The sequence below is a fragment of the Perognathus longimembris genome, chromosome 14 (assembly GCF_023159225.1).
Source record: "Perognathus longimembris pacificus isolate PPM17 chromosome 14, ASM2315922v1, whole genome shotgun sequence".
NCBI lineage: Eukaryota > Metazoa > Chordata > Mammalia > Rodentia > Heteromyidae > Perognathus > Perognathus longimembris.
In genome coordinates this window covers 6,906,776-6,925,152 of record NC_063174.1, presented here as the reverse complement: position 1 = coordinate 6,925,152, position 18,377 = coordinate 6,906,776, and the positions used below count along the sequence as shown (strand labels likewise).

Genomic DNA, 18,377 nt, shown 5'->3' with positions numbered 1-18,377 from the left:
TGAAAATAGGGGATGGGGTGCAGGAAGAAAAAAAATAAATAAAACAAGCGATACCCCATGCCCCACAATCATGGATACATACAGCAATGACTGAATGAAGGCAGGCAAGACTCAACCCAATAATACTTTACCATGAATGTCATGTATGAGTGGTTAGAGCTCCATAAATTTATTTTTCTAGAAAAGTTATCCTAGAGAGTTACATATGATTATGCTGAGTTGTCTTTTCGTTATTTTTTCTTTCTAGAATGATGTAAGGGAGAAACAGAAGACTCTTGTTGAACAGCTCCTATCTTTGTTGAACAGCTCCCCAGGGCCTCCTACTCGTAAACTCCTCGCTAAGAATCTAGCCATAATTTATAGTATTGGAGACACATTCTCTGTTTATGAGACAATCGATAAATGTAATGATCTTATTCGTAGTAAAGATGATTCTCCAAGTTTCCTTCCCACCAAACTGTAAGTTAAACTTCAAAACTTAATAAAAAAACAAAATATTTCTTCCTTATTGTATGGTTTTAGTACCGAACCTATTTGACAATTTCTTTGAAGTTAAATTCAAATTAAAACAGCACATGCTTTAATCTTTAAAAAATAATCTAGGCTTGGAATGTGGCTTTAGTGGTAGAATGCTTGCCTAGAATGCATGAAACTTGGGGGTTTGATTCTTCAGTACCAAATAAACAGAAAAAGCCAGAAGTGATGCTAGCCTTGAGCAAAAGAAGCTCAGGGACAGGGCCCAGGCCTGGGGTCCAAGCCCCAGGACTGGCCAAAATGATAATAAAACATTTCTTGACTGAGAATATCTTTTTACAAAAAGTTTCTGAGGCTGAATATGTAGCTTGATTGACTGCTTGCCTAGCATACACAAGGCCTTGAGTCTGACCCTAGCACTTTGCACTTCAAAATAATTAAAATTAAAGGACGCATGAGGGTGACATTGGCCAAAAAAAGAAAAAAAAATGTAAAAGAAATGTACTCATTACCTAAGTTACTAACTTACCTAACTTCTCTGTATCACCTTTATAATGACACTAAAAAAGACAAACAAAAAGAATGCATGAATTAAATACATTAAAATAATTGGATACATTTGAAGTCTGAATTTGAGATTGAAAACATCCTAAAACTTTAGGAATATATTTCACATTATTCAGATTTTTTTCTTATTAGTAAAAATGATAATAAACAGAAAAATAATCTTCCAAGGTCCACGGGCAGCTTAGTATTTTTCTCCATAGGATTCAGTTCCTTTTGGCCTGTTATTTTACAAAAGGCAGTGAGCCAGGTGTGATTTCACAACAGTAATTCTATGGAATTTTTATTGGCCTGATTTTTTTAAATTTTTTTTTGTTTTTTTTTGCCAGTTCTGGGGCTTGAACTCAGGGCCTGAGCACTGTCCCTGGCTTCGTTTTGCTCAAGGCTAGCACTCTGTCACTTGAGCCACAGCGCCACTTCCGGCTTTTTTTTTTCTATATGCGGGGTGCTGAGGAACCGAACCCAGGGCTTCATGTATAGGAGACGAGCACTTTACCACTAGGCCATATTCCCAGCCCCTATTGGCCTGATTTTTACCTTCAAACAATATATTTTCCCATAAAGTTTTCAGAGTTCAATTTTAGTGAGAATTTTTGGAGGGTAGTTGAGCTCATCTTTGACTGTTTAATATATGAAATTCTATTAAAATGTTTTTTCAGAATTTCATTTTGCAGCAGATTTGATGGGGTAGAATATTTGGGCTGAAATTTAGATTAGTTGAACACTAACACAGCCATTTAAAATTCTTGTTGAAAATATAATTATTTCATATTCCCTTTAATGTAATGCCTTAGAATTTAACATTAGATTCTACAAAATTGTACCCTTTCAAGGTAAAATTATATAGTTGTGTCAACAAATAGTGATAAAACAATTGAATACCCACATACACTAGGATATGGTATAATCTTAGATCACGTATACAGAAAATTATCTCAAAAAGAAGCACAGATCTAATGTAACAGCTGAAATTAAAACTAAGAAAAATAAGATGCTAAGTTTTTGTGCTCTTGGCATAAGCAATGATTTCTTAGGTGTGTGGACATAGTGGTTCACACCTGTAATCTCAACTATTTGTGAGACATAGTTTGGGAGGATTGAGATTAAAAGCTAGCCAGGACAAAAAAGTTAGTAAGACCTCATTTCAGTCAATAAGCTAGGTATTATGGCTCACGCCTGTAATCCCAGATGTAGTTAGGAGGATCATCACCCATGGCTGACTCCAGGCAAAATCTGGAGCCGCTATCTAATAAATAAAGCAAAAATGGGTAGAGTTGTAGAATGCCTGTGTAGCAAGCAGGTAGCCCCGAGTTCAAACTCGAGGATTGCCAAAGAAAAAAAGAGCACCAAAAGTACAAATGACAAAAGAAAATATAAGTGAATGAATATTGCTTCATCGCAATTCAAGACATTTGTGTTTCCAAGGATAACTTCCAAGAAAGTAAACACATAACCAACAGAATGGGGGCCATTTTTTAATAGTGATTTTTTTCCCCATATTCCTGACTTCTTTTTTCTTCAACCATGACTTATTTCTGATTTAAATGTTGTTTCAGTGCTGCAGTGGTGTGTTTGGGTTCCTTGTACAAGAAATTGGGTAGAATACTAGGTAACACCTTTGCTGATACAGTGGGGAATATTCTTAAAGCTATGAAGAGTGCAGAGGTAAGTAATGAAGTTCAGCCAAAAAATAGTATTGCATTTTATAGGTTTATACTTTCTTGAGATAGTGAAAGAGCCTTATAAATTACAGGCGTATATATTACCTATATAAGTATATCTACAAACATTTCTAGGCTCTGTATAAGGTGTATACTATACATTGAATCTTCTTTAGACATAGAATAATACAATCCAATTTTGTGTATTTTTATAAAGCTAAATGGGCAAAAACTAAGGTATTTAGTTGGCAGACTCATCTCTGTTTCCTCCTCTCACTCTTCCTTTTCCATTTGGTATGATTTACTAGTGGCAGAGCAAGGGTTTGTCACCAGAAACTACTAATTGGTAACTGCTGAATACTTGGATGGGAATAAGGCCAGGCACCGGTGGCTCACACCAGCTCAGGAGGGTGAGATCTGAGGATTGTGGTTCAAAGCCTAGGCAGGAAGTCCATGAGACTCTCGTTTCTGCAATTAACCCCCCGCAAAAATCAGAAGTGGAACTGTGACTCCCATGGTAGAGCACTAGTTTTGAGCAGAAAAGCTCAGGGACAATGCCAAGATCTTTTTTTTGGGGGGGGGGGGGGCCATCCCTGGAACTTGCCTCAGGGCCTGAGCACTGTCCCTGGCTTGTTAGCACTCTACCACTTGAGCCACAGTGCCACTTCTGGCCACTTTCTGTATATGTGGTGCTGGGGAATCAAACTCCAAGATCTTGATTGCAAGCCCCAAGACTGGCATGTGCATAACACACATGAAAGGAATATAGTCAAGAGGGGAGAGAGCACTGAGGATGTGTAGCTGGGATCTTGATGGCCTTTGTATTACCCCAGTTGTATATTCTTAACCAAATCTTCATTGATAGATTTGCATCATTTACCACCCTGAAATACCTGTTTGGTGTTTTGTTATTGTTTCGAGGGTTTTTTGTTGTTGTTGTTGGGGTTGTTTTGTTTTGATTTTTGCCAGTCCTGGCAGGCTTGAACTCAGGGCCTGAGCACTGTCCCTAAGCTTCTTTTGCTCAAGGCTAGCACTCTGCCACTTGAGCCACAGCGCCACTTCCAACCTTTTCTGTTTATGTGGTGCTGTGGAATGGAACCCAGGGCTTCATGCATGCTAGGCGAGCACTCTACCACTAAGCCACATTCCCAGCCCCTACCTGTTCTTTTAAAAAGACTTTCTCTTCATTTAACTTGGAAGATCTTGTAACCTCATAGTGCTAGTTTTACCAGTTTTCAAAGTAAAGCAGTTGCATGTATATATCAAAGAATTTAAATCTGTGATTCCTAATATGTAATAATAACTCAACATCATTAAATGCAAAAATTTCATGCCAATTGCTCTTCTTACCTTATTTAGTTACACTTTTTTTTTTTTTTTTTTTGGCCAGTCCTGGGCCTTGAACTCAGGGCCTGAGCACTGTCCCTGGCTTCTTCCCGCTCAAGGCTAGCACTCTGCCACTTGAGCCACAGTGCCGCTTCTGGCCGTTTTCTGTATATGTGGTGCTGGGGAATCGAACCTAGGGCCTCGTGTATCCGAGGCAGGCACTCTTGCCACTAGGCTATATCCCCAGCCCTAGTTACACATTTTTAATGTAACAAAATGAAGCTAAGGAAGTTTATATATAAGATACACTAAATTTCATAAAGTATTTGAAAACTTTAAAATGTGAAATTTGAGGCTGAAGGCTTATTAGTTCATGGCCTTGAATTCAACCACCATTACAACCAGAAAAAAAAGACAGGAGTTCTAAGGGAACCTCCTACTTTGCATTTATTTTCTGAAAACTCCAAGAAGATAATTCAGAAAAGAATTCAATCATAGAATCTGATTTTATGAAAAGGTGTATGCCCGAAAGATGGTAATTTACTGAGATATAGCCATTGTGAACATTTATTTCCTTCTTATCTCCATCAGTTAACCTATACTACATTTTAGGTCCATAGTTAATGGAGGATTACTCAGTAGGAATCAGAAGTGTTACTGGTAATTATTTTATTACGCCCTTTATTTTTTTTGGTCGCTCAGGCTTGTCTTGAAGTAGAATCCTCCTACTTCAACCTCCTGAAGTGCTAGGATTATAGGTGTGTTACATCATGCCCAGCTATGTCCTTATTTTTTACTTTCATAATTTAGTTAGTAAGGTATCACATCATCTCAGATATTTCAAATTATTCCTGCTGTTCACCCATACCCAATCACTGACACAATGGATAAAAAAAATTCAAAATTTCCTATTAGAACGCATTTTATTAATCTCCCTGTAACTTTTGTGTCATTTTAAACAGATTAATAGCATTTCTATGCAAATGATGCTTGGTGGTAATCTTGGTCTTCTTCCAACTTTATGTTAGTGGCCTTAACTCCAGAGATAAAATCATTTAAGGCATCTAGAAAAGCATCTGTGATAAAACAGTCTGTGTTTTGATTGTGTACTATATGCATGATGATCGTTAGTGTAAGATTCATTTTTCCTTCATTTTGTAGATAGAAAAATAGCAACAACAACTACTGAGAGTTAGAAATAAAATTCTAGCTCAGATTACATTTGGAACTGGAGGATAGCCCAAGTGATCCCGAGACCCTAAGTCCCTCTATTCAAACCCCAATGCTGCCAATTTTGGGGGATGGGTGGGTGATGGTAGTAGTACAGGACATGTACAGGACTCTGTACATAAGAAGCAAAAACTGTGCCATTAAACTGTATCCATGGCCTGGTCTTTCCTTTTCTTTCTTTTTTTTGGGGGGGAGGGGGGTCAGTTTGGAGCTTGAATTCAGGGCCTAGGTACTGTCTCTGAACTTTTGTACACAAGGCTAGTACTACTGCTTTGAACCACAGCTTCATTTCTGGCTTTTTGGTGGTTAATTGGAGATAAGAATCTCATAGACTTTCTTGCCTGGACTGGATTTGAACCACGATCCCCATATCTCAGCCTTCTGAGTAGCTAAGATTATAGGTATGTGAAATCTGTTGCACATTTTCTGTATGCTCAGCACTCTTCTAAGCATTTTGTATGCATTATTAAGTCATGTACTCTTTACAACAGCCTCCAAGGTAGATACTATTACCTGCACTTTATGGGTAAAGAAACATTTTCCCAAGGTTCTTTTATAACCTTGTGCTCTTATTATGTTGCCTCTCTTATGGAACTCACTTATTGAGTTTTTAATTGCATTTTTCTTATAGTTTTGATAATCTTCACATTAACTCAGTGAGATATATTGTATGTAATATGTTTAAATAATACTTGTCAAGTATAAGATATTAATGTTTTTTATGTTAGCATGGGTTAGTGTACAGAAACTTGAATATTTTTTAAATGAGAGGTTATATTAGTGCTTCAAGCTACTCCTCACAGTGAATTTTTTTCTTAATTTTTGAATTTTTCTCATAGTCTCAAGGTCGATATGAAATTATGCTGAGTCTGCAAAATATCTTGAATGGGCTAGGAGCTGCTGCTACACCTTGCCATCGAGATGTTTACAAGGCTGCTAGATCCTGTCTGACAGATAGATCCATGGCAGTTCGTTGTGCTGCTGCAAAGGTAAAAATTTATATAAAGAAAATTAAATGAGATTTAGTGCAGAACTATTAGTAATAGCTATGTAATGTTAGAGCTGCAACCTTAGTAATCACTTATAACTGTCTTATTTTAACATTAGGAAACTCAGGCCCAGAGGGTTCTGTGAATTTTCTAAGGTTCAAGTAGTTAATAAGAAACACATTGTATATGCTTTTGGTACACTGGATATTGTATATATGCCTACCTGAACTAGAGAAGGGAAAGAAAAGTGAGGGAGGGTGTAATAAATAGGACAAGAAATGTACTTACTACTTATTATATAACTGTACCTCCTCTGTATATCACCTTGTCAATAAAATTTAATTTAAAAAATCCCCCCGCCCCAAAAAAAGAAACACATTGTCCGAGAGTAGGAAGTTTGTTTCCTTGCATTACACTTTACAATGCTTCCCTTCCAGATGTATCTAAACTGAAATATACATGTAAAGTTTATATTGTTTTGTGGTGATTTTATTATTGTTTTTAATCATGCCTTTTTTTTTTTTTTTGGCCAGTCCTGGGCCTTGGACTCAGGGCCTGAGCACTGTCCCTGGCTTCTTCCCGCTCAAGGCTAGCACTCTGCCACTTGAGCCACAGCGCCGCTTCTGGCCGTTTTCTGTATATGTGGTGCTGGAGAATCGAACCTAGGGCCTCGTGTATCCGAGGCAGGCACTCTTGCCACTAGGCCATATCCCCAGCCCCTTAATCATGCCTTTTTAACATAATTGGTTAAGTATAGTAAAATTATTTTTTCATTGTTGGAATTATCCTCACAGTTGCTTATAGCCAACAGATTAACTTGAAAGGCACTTTTTATGGCTTACTGAACAGTAAGTTCTGCTTCTGCCTTTGTAGCCTTATTGGTATAATGTTTGTGACTTCTTACATTGTCTTCCTATAATTATTATATAAATATTATTTTTGTTGGAACCTATAGTTTTTATAACTCATGTGTAACTAAGCCTGACATTTATATTTTGTTTTTCCTTTATTTATTTGTCTGAATGGGTAGTGTCTTCTTGAACTTCAGAATGAAGCCATCTTCATGTGGAATACAGACCTGGACAGTGTGACTACACTATGTTTTAAGTCCTTTGAAGGTTCTAATTATGACGTACGGATTGCAGTTTCAAAACTGTTGGGCACAGTATTAGCAAAAGCTATCATTTCTAAGCATCCAGGTTCAGGTAATGCTATAATTCTTTTCAAAAAACCTTTTTTCAGTTTTTTTCTATGGGATTCAAACAAACATATCAGCATTATAGATACCTATTAACTTTTGAAAACAAATAATATAAATGAGCTATAGTTCATAAGCATTGCTGAAGGTCCTATGATTTTATTCTCAGACAATTCAGTAAAAAATTGAGTTGGTTTGGTTTTATGATATTGTCTTGCTGTATAGCCAGGCTGGCTTTAACTTCTACCTCCCAAGTATTAGGATTACAAGCATATGCCACTATATTTGCTAAGAACTTCTGAAGTGTGTTATCCTTTGTTTATTATTTTTATTTATTTTTTAAAGATGTATATGATTACATTCATCTTGCAAATTTCTAGATTGGTACAGGAAACAAATGATGTAGGTAGAATAGATATTTGACATTTACTCTATTTGGACAGTTTTGCCTTGTTAATTTTTTCTTTTTTCTTTTTAAATTCCCTGTTTTGACACTGTGAGCAAGGATGGGAAATATTGTAAAACAGAGAAGTTTGCCTTCGTTTAATTTACAATGTACATAAAAAGTATAACTTGTTGAATTTTTTAAAATACCTATGAATTACAAAGATCTTATTATTATTTTATCTCCAATAATTAAACAAGCTCACACAATGAAAATGTAACAATTCTGCAGAAGTAGGCACAGACCAAAAATTTTAACATCACTTAGGGAGTTTTAAGAAATATAGGAACCCAGGTCTCACCTTACTTAATCAAAATTCTCATTTTTATAGGATCCCTATATCATTGGGATTCACTTAAAATTTCGATGAGCACTGTTCTAGAAGTCATCTGTTTTCAGTTTTTATTTTTTATTTATTTATTTTGCCAGTTCCAGGGCTTGAACTCAGGTCCTGGGCACTGTCCCTGGGCTTCTTTTGCTCAAGGCTAGCACCCTACCACTTGAGCCACAGCGCCACTTCTGGCTTTTTCTGTGTATATGGTCCTGAGGAATCGAATCCAGGACTTCATGCGTACAAGGCAAGCACTCTACCACTAAGCCACAGTCCCAGCCCTCCTCCTGGTTTCTAATAGCTATTTAATGTATTATTTAGTCATTCTATTATTTTGTCTTCCTAGACCGTAGGATCCACAGGGGCACAGGTTTTGTATTGTTTACTACTGTTTTATTTCCAAATGCCAAGCTAGATCTTTATTTCTCTCAGATGAAAACCATCTGTGACAAGGATGAGAAAAAACTCATCTTTAGGATAGAAAGTAGATTTTTTGTTTATGTATAACATTAATGAAAGTATATTTACTAATATATGATTTGAATCCAAAACAACGAACTTATTTCATTTTAATTTGCAAAAAAGCAGAGCAGTTTTATCTGTTTTCCTTTGTTTCAGAAGACTTAGCCTTTTACATTCTCTGAGGGAAGGAAGCAATGGAAAAAGGGCCCAAAGTAGAATAGACTTTATGTCATTGACATACATGGTGCTTTAGGGCTCCTTGTGGTTTGAACTTTGAAACTTTGTGTTAAGTTGTGTATGTATATGTTACATTAATGTATAGGATTTTCTGTAAATATGATAATTTATTTGAAATTTTAGTTTTTACTTACATTAACATGCTTGCTTTTGGCAAATCAAGACTTAGATCAGTGGTAGAACATGTGTTTAGCCTGCCCAAGGTCCGGATTCAATGCCCAGCACCAGAATTTAAAAGATCTTGCATTACAGTTTATGCTCTACAAAATATAGATCACAATTTTGTTTTGTTCTTTGTCATAACAGCTTCCCGTCAAAGTATCCGCAGAGTATCTCTGGAGGAAGTTCTGGAATTACTCGGAACAGGATTTCTGCGTGGCAGTTCAGGATTTCTTCGAGCCAGTGGTGATATGCTGAAAGGAACCAGTTCAGTCAGCAGGGATGTTCGAGTTGGAGTTACTCAGGTTGAAATTACAAATTACTCTCTAAATGGAATACTGTTGGCCTGTAATGAAAGTTTTAAGTTTCTGACTCTACAGAAGCTATGTGAGTGAAGTCAGTTTGCTCATACTTAAGATAAGGCCAAAACATTTTTAAGAAATTAGATTACAAGACAATCGTATTACCCAGAGTGTGTTTTAAATACCTAATAATGGAGTTTTATTTCCTTTGACTTGTAAGTTTTCAGTCCTGTAGTTTCATGTGTATTGTGGTTTCATGTGTCTTTCACTGGGTTTCATTTAATCTATTAAATACATATTATTTAGCATGGATGAAATAAACATTTTATGTGGTTATAATTCCTAAATAAAAATTACAGCATTTAATATGTTTTAGTGCTGGATTTTTGGTCCTAAACAAAATTTAAAAGCTAATTTCTTAGGCAAGATAATCATAGAATAAAATGACATACTGCATTCTTCCCTTGAATTATTTTTTTCTTCTAAGTGCTTTTTTAGTGTAAAGCAAACTGTACTTTTTAGAAAATTCACATTTAGCCCATTGTCATATGCTTTATATTCTGTTCATGGAAATGTGAGTTTTCCAATATAATTTAAACTATGTGTTTCTCAAGAACCCATTACTTTAGAAAAGTACCTTTATCTCTAAAGTAAAACAGACCATTGCCATTTATGAAAATAAAGAGCAGTGACTTGTCTTTGTAAACTTTCTTCTAGTTTTTAAAACTGAATTCTTATAGAGTTATGGTGGTAGAGCATACTTAATTTTAATGATGTGTTCCTATGTTTACATTGAGTTTTCCTGTTCAGAATGTTAAATAGTTTGAAAACTTTGTTCAGGAAAGCCATAGACATGCTTTGCAGATTAATAGGCCATATCAACGCTGCTGAAAAATTGCAGGGTTTAGCCAAAATAAAACAAGGGCAGAATAATGAAACCTGGGTTGAAAGATGCTTCAGTTTTGTCTTTAACAACAAAGTGATAGTGCTACATTTATGTACTGCAGATGGCTGAAATGAGGATTGAATACAGTCTGTAGGGAAAGTTTTGTGGAAAATAAGTACAAAATTGAAATGATTTAGTTTTGAAGATAAAACTCCTAGCTGAGTGCTTGTGTCTCACACATATAATCCTAGCTACTGAGATCTAGGACTTGAGATCTGAGGATCACAGTTAACAGCCAGCTTAGGCAGGAAAGTCCATGAGACTCTCAAAAAAGCTGAAAGTGGAGCTGTGGCTCTATGCCCTGAGTTCAAGCACCAGGAACAGCACCAAAAAAAACAAGCCCAACTCTTTTCTTTTTTAGGCATATGTGGTATTTGTCTCAACGTTAGGAGGAGCGTGGCTAGAGAAAAATTTTGCTGTCTTTCTTTCTCATCTCCTGAGCCTTGTGTCACAGTCACACCCTAAAGCCACCCAAACACAGGTTGATGCTGTCTGCTGTCGCCGATGTGTTTCCTTTATTCTTCGAGCTACTATAGGAGGCCTTCTTGGAGAAAAGGCTCAAATTGCTGCTGCAAAGGAGATCTGCCAGGCAATCTGGAAGCTAAAGAAACTTTCAGGTACAGATCCTACTAAGATACTCTGTTTTAACAGTGCCAAAGGAAGTGTCCACTGGGAAAGCTAGACTGCCACATTGCTTATATTAACACGGAAATCTTAAAGGCTGCTAATAGATTCCTCAGAATGCATGTACTTCCTGTGGAAGTTACAATAAGTCATTTTTTAAAATTCATTTTTTTCAGATCCGAAACTGTACTAAGTCTTGATATCTTGTCTTGATATCAGTAGTATTAGAAAATTTACTTTGTTTTTTGGTTTCCCATGAGTTCTTAATTTTTTTAGTCTCCCCATGCTAAAAAAAAAATAATATTAGATCTCAGATTGGGTTTCTTGAATTAAATTGATTATATTAGCTCTATTTATACTCTTGTTAATACAGTTACCCATTTAAATGTCCCAGTTACTGCCTGAAGGTTTCAGGTTACTCTCTCTGTTGATGTACTTTATTAATTTCTACCTTTATACTTTTCTGCTCCTAACACTCCTCATGTAATGTGTTTTTATAAAATAGTATTTTTTTTTTTATAAAATTGTGTTTCTGTCAGATGCTGTATTAAGTGATGGTAATCTGGAAACCCGGCTCAGTTCCACAGATGTAGCTGCCAACCAGCATATGCTGGTATGTGCTTTACAAGAACTTGGAAGTCTCATACACAACCTTGGCACCACAGCTGCACCTCTGTTTCAGGATCCCAGCACAGGTAAGTCAATGGTTCTCAGTGACTCGTGGAAGAAAACCATCACATAGCTTCGTTATTGTAGATTCCACTTTAGAAAGTGGAATATTTATTCAAGACCTTTTATGGAAAATTATAATAAACACTATTTAAAATATAGCCATATCTGAGGGGCCGTGTGTCTGCGCACACGTTGTTCTTGGGCTTGAATTCAGCTCTAGCTGCTGTCCTGGAGCTGTTGGCGAAATCCTCATGCTTCGCCACTTGACCCGCAGCTCCACTTCTAGTCATTAATTGGAGTTTCATGGACTTCCCTGTCTGGCTTCAAGATCTCAGCCTCCTTAATAGCTGGGATTACAGGTTTGAGCCACCAGATCCCAGCTTTTTTTTTGTAATTCAGGGTTTCTCTCTTCCTGCCTTTCTTTCTGGGGATATTTAAGATATTATGGAAAAGCTACTGAGAAGTAAATCTGAAAGTAAGAAGTAAATCTATCTGGTATACGTAATTCAGTTTCTCCAAGATTTCTAAGAAGTTTATTGGGCTTTTTTTCTTATCCTTCTTTGAAAGTTTTTTAATCACTTAAAGATCAATTTTGTAGCTTTTGACCTTTTTGATAAGCATATCCTGCTGATAAAAAGCTTTTCACTGTATTTGTTTGTTTGCAAGACTTTTAAACTTGGGTCACATATTGTTTTGTAGCAGTTGACATGAAACTTAGGTTTTTTTTAACAAAGGTGGACCTTGAGTCATAGAAGTAGAGAACTTTTTTCTTGTTGTTGGCCTTTTTTTTTGCCAGTCCTGGGGCTTGAACTCAGGGCCTGGGCACTGTCCCTGGCATCTTTTTGCTCAAGGCTAGCACTCCACTACTTGAGCCACAGCACCGCTTCCAGCTTTTTTCCGTTTATGTGGTGCTGAGGAATCGAACCCAGGGCTTCATGCATGCTAAGCAAGCACTCTACTGCTAAGCCACATTCCAAGCCCCTTGTTGGCCTTTCTTTATTGTCATTACAGTGGGTTATCCCACTTCAAGAACCCAAGGAAACCTTAAGTTTAACATAGCTTGGCACTGGGTGGCTTGCACCTGTAATCCTAGCTACTCAGGAGGCTGAGATCTGAGGGTTGCAGTTGAAACCCGCCAGGCAGGAAAGTCAATGAGATTCTTAGCTCCTGTTAACTACCCAAAAAGCCATAATTGGGGCTGGAAATGTGGCTTAGTGGTAGAGTGCTTGCCTAGTAATTTTGCATTAAGCCCTGGGTTCAATTTGTCAGCACCACATGAACAGAAAAAGCCACAAGTGGTACTGTCGTTCAAGTGGCAGAATGCTAGCCTTGAGCAAAAGAAGTGCCCAGGCCCTGAGTTCCAAGCCCCAGGACCAGTTTAAAAAAAAAAAGGATTACTGAGACTCAGCTGGTTGTTGTGGTAGAAGACATCTGTAATCATAGCACTCCTGGAGGCTGAGGCAAGAAGAAATATTTCAAGTTCAAGGCCAGCTTGAAGTGAGTGGGCTAGACACTGACACTTTTTCTTTAAAAAAAAAACAAAAAAACAAAAAACCAGTAAGGTGGAATGGAATATGCTTTGAATAGCAGAACGCCTGCCTGGTAAGTACAAAGCCCTGAGAGTTCAAGCACAAGCAATGCAAAAAGAAAAAGAAACAAGAAATAAAAACCCCTGGGACTTGACATTTCAGGACTTGCCTAGCTCCAAGTTAGTTGGATTTTAAGGGTATGTCTTTAGATACAAACTGCTCAAAGAGCAAACTACTAATAGTAGAAGATTATGCTTTTTTTCTATAAAGTTACACACCATTTGGGATACTGGTATTATAAGTCCCCTGGAAAATTTGTTTGTTGATTTAATGTATTTCCTTTCTCTTAAAAAGACACAAGGACAAATATGCATAATATTTAAAGCCTAAAGCCAAGAGATGTGGCTCACACCTATAATCCTAACCACTTAGGAAGCAGAAACATGGAGGATTTCAAAGCCAAGCCCGAAGGGAAGAAAGTCTATAAGACTCCATCTCCAATTAACCAACTAAAAAGCAGAACAGGAAGCCTAGCTCAAGTGGTATAACAACCAATCATAAACAAAAAAGCTGAGTTCAAGCCCCAGGATCAGCACCAAAAAAAAAGAAAGGAAGGAAGGAAAGAAGGAAGAAATATTAATGTAAGGAAATGTGCTTGAGAAATTTTTTTTTGTTGTTCTTCTTATTTTTAAATTCCAGTTCTGGGGCTTGAACTCAGGGCCTGAGCACTGTCCCTGGCTTCTTTTTGCTCAAGGCTAGCACTCTACCACCTGAGCCATAGCGCCACTTGTGGCCTTTTCTATATATGTGGTGCTGAGAAATCGAACCTAGGGCTTCATGTATATGAGGTGAGCACTCTTGCCACTAGGCTATATTCCCAACCCCATGCTTGAGGAATTTTTTAAAAAGAGGGCAAGAGGAAGTGTGACATTTTGAAGATGTTTCATTATCTATTGAAAATTTTTAGTTCCTAATGCCAAATGAGTAAGATCTCAAGGTAAAGTAGGGAAAGTAATGACTTAGAAATAATTGCTCCGGGCCTGGGAATGTGTAGAGTGCGTGCCTAACATACATGAAGCCCTGGGTGATTCCTCAGCACCACATAAACAGAAAAAGCCAGAAGTGGCGCTGTGGCTCAAGTGGTAGAGTGCTAGCCTTGAGCAAAAAGAAGCCAGGGATAGAGCACAGGCCCTGAGTTCAAGCCCCAGGACTAGCAAAACAAAACAAAAAAAAAGAACTGCTCTTTTGTATATTTATTTAATTTAAGACAATTTCATAATATTAAAAGTAATTCCTAGGTTAGAAAAACTATTTTTAATTATGTGTCACTAAATATTTTTCATTTTGATTTGGCTTTTCTTTTTCTTTTGCCAATCCTGGGGCTTGGACTCAGGGCCTGAGCACTGTCACTGGCTTCTTTTTTGCTCAAGGCTAGCACTCTACCACTTCAGCCACAGCGCTACTTCTGGCTTTTTTCTATGTATGTGGTGCAGAGGAATCAAACCCAGGACTTCATGTATACGAGGCAAGCACTCTACCACTAGGCCACATTCCCAGCCCTTGATTTGGCTTTTCATAAGAGTAATGTATTTTATATCTAGCTGGCCATTCTTTTGACTGTTGTATGGCTAAGTTTTGTTGGTGTACCTAAGTCATTTGTTTGTTCTGTCCCCTTAGGCCTTCTTGACAGCGTCACTTCAGTAATTCCTCACCCTAGCAATTGTGTTCGACTAGCAGCAGCTTGGTGTTTGCACTGCATTGCTGTGGCATTACCTTCCTACCTGACACCTCTCTTAGATCGTTCCCTTGAAAGACTTACTGTCCTTAAGTCTTCACCTGAAGCAGTGACTGGCTTTAGTTTTGCTGTGGCAGCTTTGCTGGGAGCAGTGAAACATTGTCCTTTAGGAATTCCTCATGGAAAGGGCAAGGTAATAATCTCATTCTTACATAATAATGACCGAAGTTTTTCCTCTAACAGCATAGCCTTTACATATCACTCAGGCAACACCATTCAGGAAGGCTGAGCAGTCAGCTCTACTCCAACTCAAATGTTCAACTGTCAACACAATAGCTGTGAAAAAAGGAGAGAATGGTTTCAGATGCTTTTTTCACACTGTAGTAAATGAGTGACTTATGTTAGAAATATTGCCATTTACTAACAAAATTCATTCCTGGAGCCATTTTGCTATACATCTAGTTTTGTCACATAAACGTGTTTACAATTCTGTTGTAATTTAAAGTTGTAAAGTACATTGCTGTGAATGAAATCCTAAACTTGATTTAATAACTTCATAATTACTGGTATTATTGTTGGTTATTTCTTCAAAAATTATGTTACTATAAAGTAGACAAATAATTATGTTAATATTCTTAGAAAACAAAATGTTTTATGTAAAATAAAGCTACAGTTGTAGAATCAACAGATGTAGTTAATTTGTGCCAGATCCAAATTTAGATTATTACTATGAGCTTGTAATTTTACTTTTTCAAACTACTTATATCCTTATTCTATCTGCTACAAAGTCCTATATACATGATAACCTAGTGCCTGGACTGTAGCTTTACTACAAAAAAACTAATTAATTAGGACTCCTATAAGAAGTACCTGCTGTGGGCTGGGGATATGGCCTAGTGGCAAGAGAGCTTGCCTCGTATACATGAGGCCCTGGGTTCAATTCCCCAGCACCACATATACAGAAAACGGCCAGAAGTGGTGCTGTGGCTCAAGTGGCAGAGTGCTAGCCTTGAGCAAAAGGAAGCCAGGGACAGTGCTCAGGCTCTGAGTTCAAGGCCCAGGACTGGCCAAAAAAAAAAAAAAAGAAGTACCTGCTTCCAGGACTGGGCAGAAAATGCATAATGGAAACCTGAGGTATTTTGTCATGGCAGACAGTGAGAAACCTCATTAAAGAATTAAAAGGAAGTAAATAATCGAAGAGAGGATAATTTAAACTTAAAAAATAACAATGGCTATTGGATTCTTGTGCCTCACACCTGTAACCATAGCTACTCAGGAGGCTGAGTAGAAGGATCTTAGTTCCAGACCAACCTGGGCAAAAACGTAGGACCCTGTCTGAAACTCAAAAGGGCAGGAACATGACTCCGGTAGTAGGGTGCCTTTCTAATAAACAAAAGGTCTGGGTTCAAACCCTAGTACTGTCAGAAAAAAAAAAAGTAATATGCAAAGAAATTTGTAGAAAACTAAGCAAAAAGTTTTTACAAAATGACACACAAAAAAGACAAAACCTAGTGTTTCTTTTTCAATAACTAAGAATTGCAAGTTGTCAGAATATTTGATAGTGAAATCCCTTATATATACCACAACTTACATTTAAATATTTTTCAGAAAATATATCACCATTATTCCTTTCTTAATGTTACACTTACTGTGACAATAGTTTTATGATATACTCCAAAGCTTGGGCTGTGCAAAAGAAAATTTCACAGTTTAAAACCATTCCAAAAATATTTTGAGATTTGCCAATATCATTAGAAAACAATGGTTGACAAATTTGGGTGGTGGTAATACTCATTTAAATTTATTGTTTTATTATTTTAGTTATATCTAAACTAACACATTATATTTTGTTAAGCAAAAATCATCATCGTATATATTTAACTGGACTTATACTGAAATCTCATTAGATAAGACAAGATTCTTATTTCATATTTGACATTTCCTTCAGAGAGAAAGTCCACTTGTCCTGATTTGACTAAAATCATTTGTTTTGAACTTACTTTGGGGGAGCTTTTTCCTTGTACCTTTCTATGTACTCCAGGCTGACCTTAAACTCACAATGTAACCAGCTAGGCTCAAGCTCATGATCCTCCTCATCTCAGTCTCCCAAGTACTGGAATTACAATCATGCACCACCATGCCCCGCTTGTCTTTATTTTTTGACTATCATCTATGACTGTATAGCCTATAGGTAATCATAATTACTTTGGTTGGTTTCAAAATACCAACCTTCCTCTTTTGAGAGCTAATACATCTCTTCATACTTGCTGCTTTTTCAAAGGTCATTGATAACTGATATTTTGTCAGATACATCAGCACTGTCCTTTATTGTGTATAAGCATACATTATACATAAATGTAAAAAATCTGATTTTTTTTCTCTGTTGGGTTTTAACACTGCTATTTTGTAGACTTTTATAGTTTAGTGAATCCTACTCTACTGTGAAACTTCTTTAGACAGATTTTTTAAAATTACTTTCAACCATAATAGTATTCCCTGTCGGAAACCATTATCAGCCATTTAGACTTTTTTTTTTGCCAGTCCTGGGCCTTGGACTCAGGGCCTGAGCACTGTCCCTGGCTTCTTTTTGCTCAAGGCTAGCAGTCTGCCACTTGAACCACAGTGCCCTATTCTGTATATGTGGTGCTGGGGAATTGAACCCAGGGCTTCATGTATTACGAGACAACCACTCTTGCCACTAGACCACATCCCCAGCCTTATCAGCCGTTTAGAAATCAAATAGTATACAAAACTTTTAAAAAGGGCAACTACTATGATGAAACTTTTCCCAGTAGTTACTGATCAAAAAGGATGTTGTTTTTAAACTAAAAGCCAGTTCTATACAGTTATACTTGAATAGTCATAGTCTTGTCTTCTGTGCTCTCCAGAGTATTTTGTGTTGCACTGTTGTATCTAATTTACCAGTATTTATTTATCTTTCAGAATTAATCTTTTTAAGTGTTCTATAGGACATTGTCTAGTTATATAGCGCAAGATAAAATTTGAAATACTTATAATTAGTTGCTAAAATTTGTCTACTGATTTTTTAAATTATCTGGTTCTTCTGTACATAAACAGATTATTATGACATTGGCAGAGGATTTACTGTGTTCTGCTGCTCAAAATAGTCGCCTGTCAGCTCAGCGCACACAAGCTGGATGGTTATTGATTGCTGCTCTGATGACATTAGGTAACAAACATCCTGAGACATCTAACAAAATTCTTGGTGTTTTCTAAGTGAGAGAATTCCTGTATTTGATTTGATACCTTATTTTTGTTAATTTTTAATAGAATATAATCATAAAAGCAATGGGAGATGCATTTTAACATTTCGATACATTTATATAATGTATCTGGATTAAACACACCCTCTTTCATTCTCCTTTACTTACCTCCCTTCTAAAAACAATTTCAGCAGCTTTCATAGTTCTGTTTTCATACATGCAGATAAACTATTAGATCATAGTCATTTTGGTTCTCCCTGTCCATTAGC

The 18,377-nt window shown here is 36.8% G+C and overlaps 1 protein-coding gene across 6 annotated transcripts in view; it reads left to right on the top strand.

Moving 5' to 3' along the window:
• Heatr5a (HEAT repeat containing 5A) overlaps nt 1-18,377 on the top strand; it is a 103,925-nt gene that overhangs the window by 20,090 nt on the left and 65,458 nt on the right. For 5 of the 6 annotated variants that reach the window (XM_048361919.1, XM_048361916.1, XM_048361915.1 and 2 more), the window contains exons 3-11: nt 248-459; nt 2,595-2,703; nt 6,095-6,244; nt 7,275-7,449; nt 9,221-9,381; nt 10,686-10,941; nt 11,488-11,643; nt 14,827-15,077; nt 17,963-18,074. In XM_048361919.1, coding sequence (XP_048217876.1) covers nt 248-459; nt 2,595-2,703; nt 6,095-6,244; nt 7,275-7,449; nt 9,221-9,381; nt 10,686-10,941; nt 11,488-11,643; nt 14,827-15,077; nt 17,963-18,074 — 1,582 coding nt within the window. The remainder of the gene's footprint in view (nt 1-247; nt 460-2,594; nt 2,704-6,094; nt 6,245-7,274; nt 7,450-9,220; nt 9,382-10,685; nt 10,942-11,487; nt 11,644-14,826; nt 15,078-17,962; nt 18,075-18,377) is intronic. The other variant, XM_048361918.1, reaches the window with a different exon arrangement.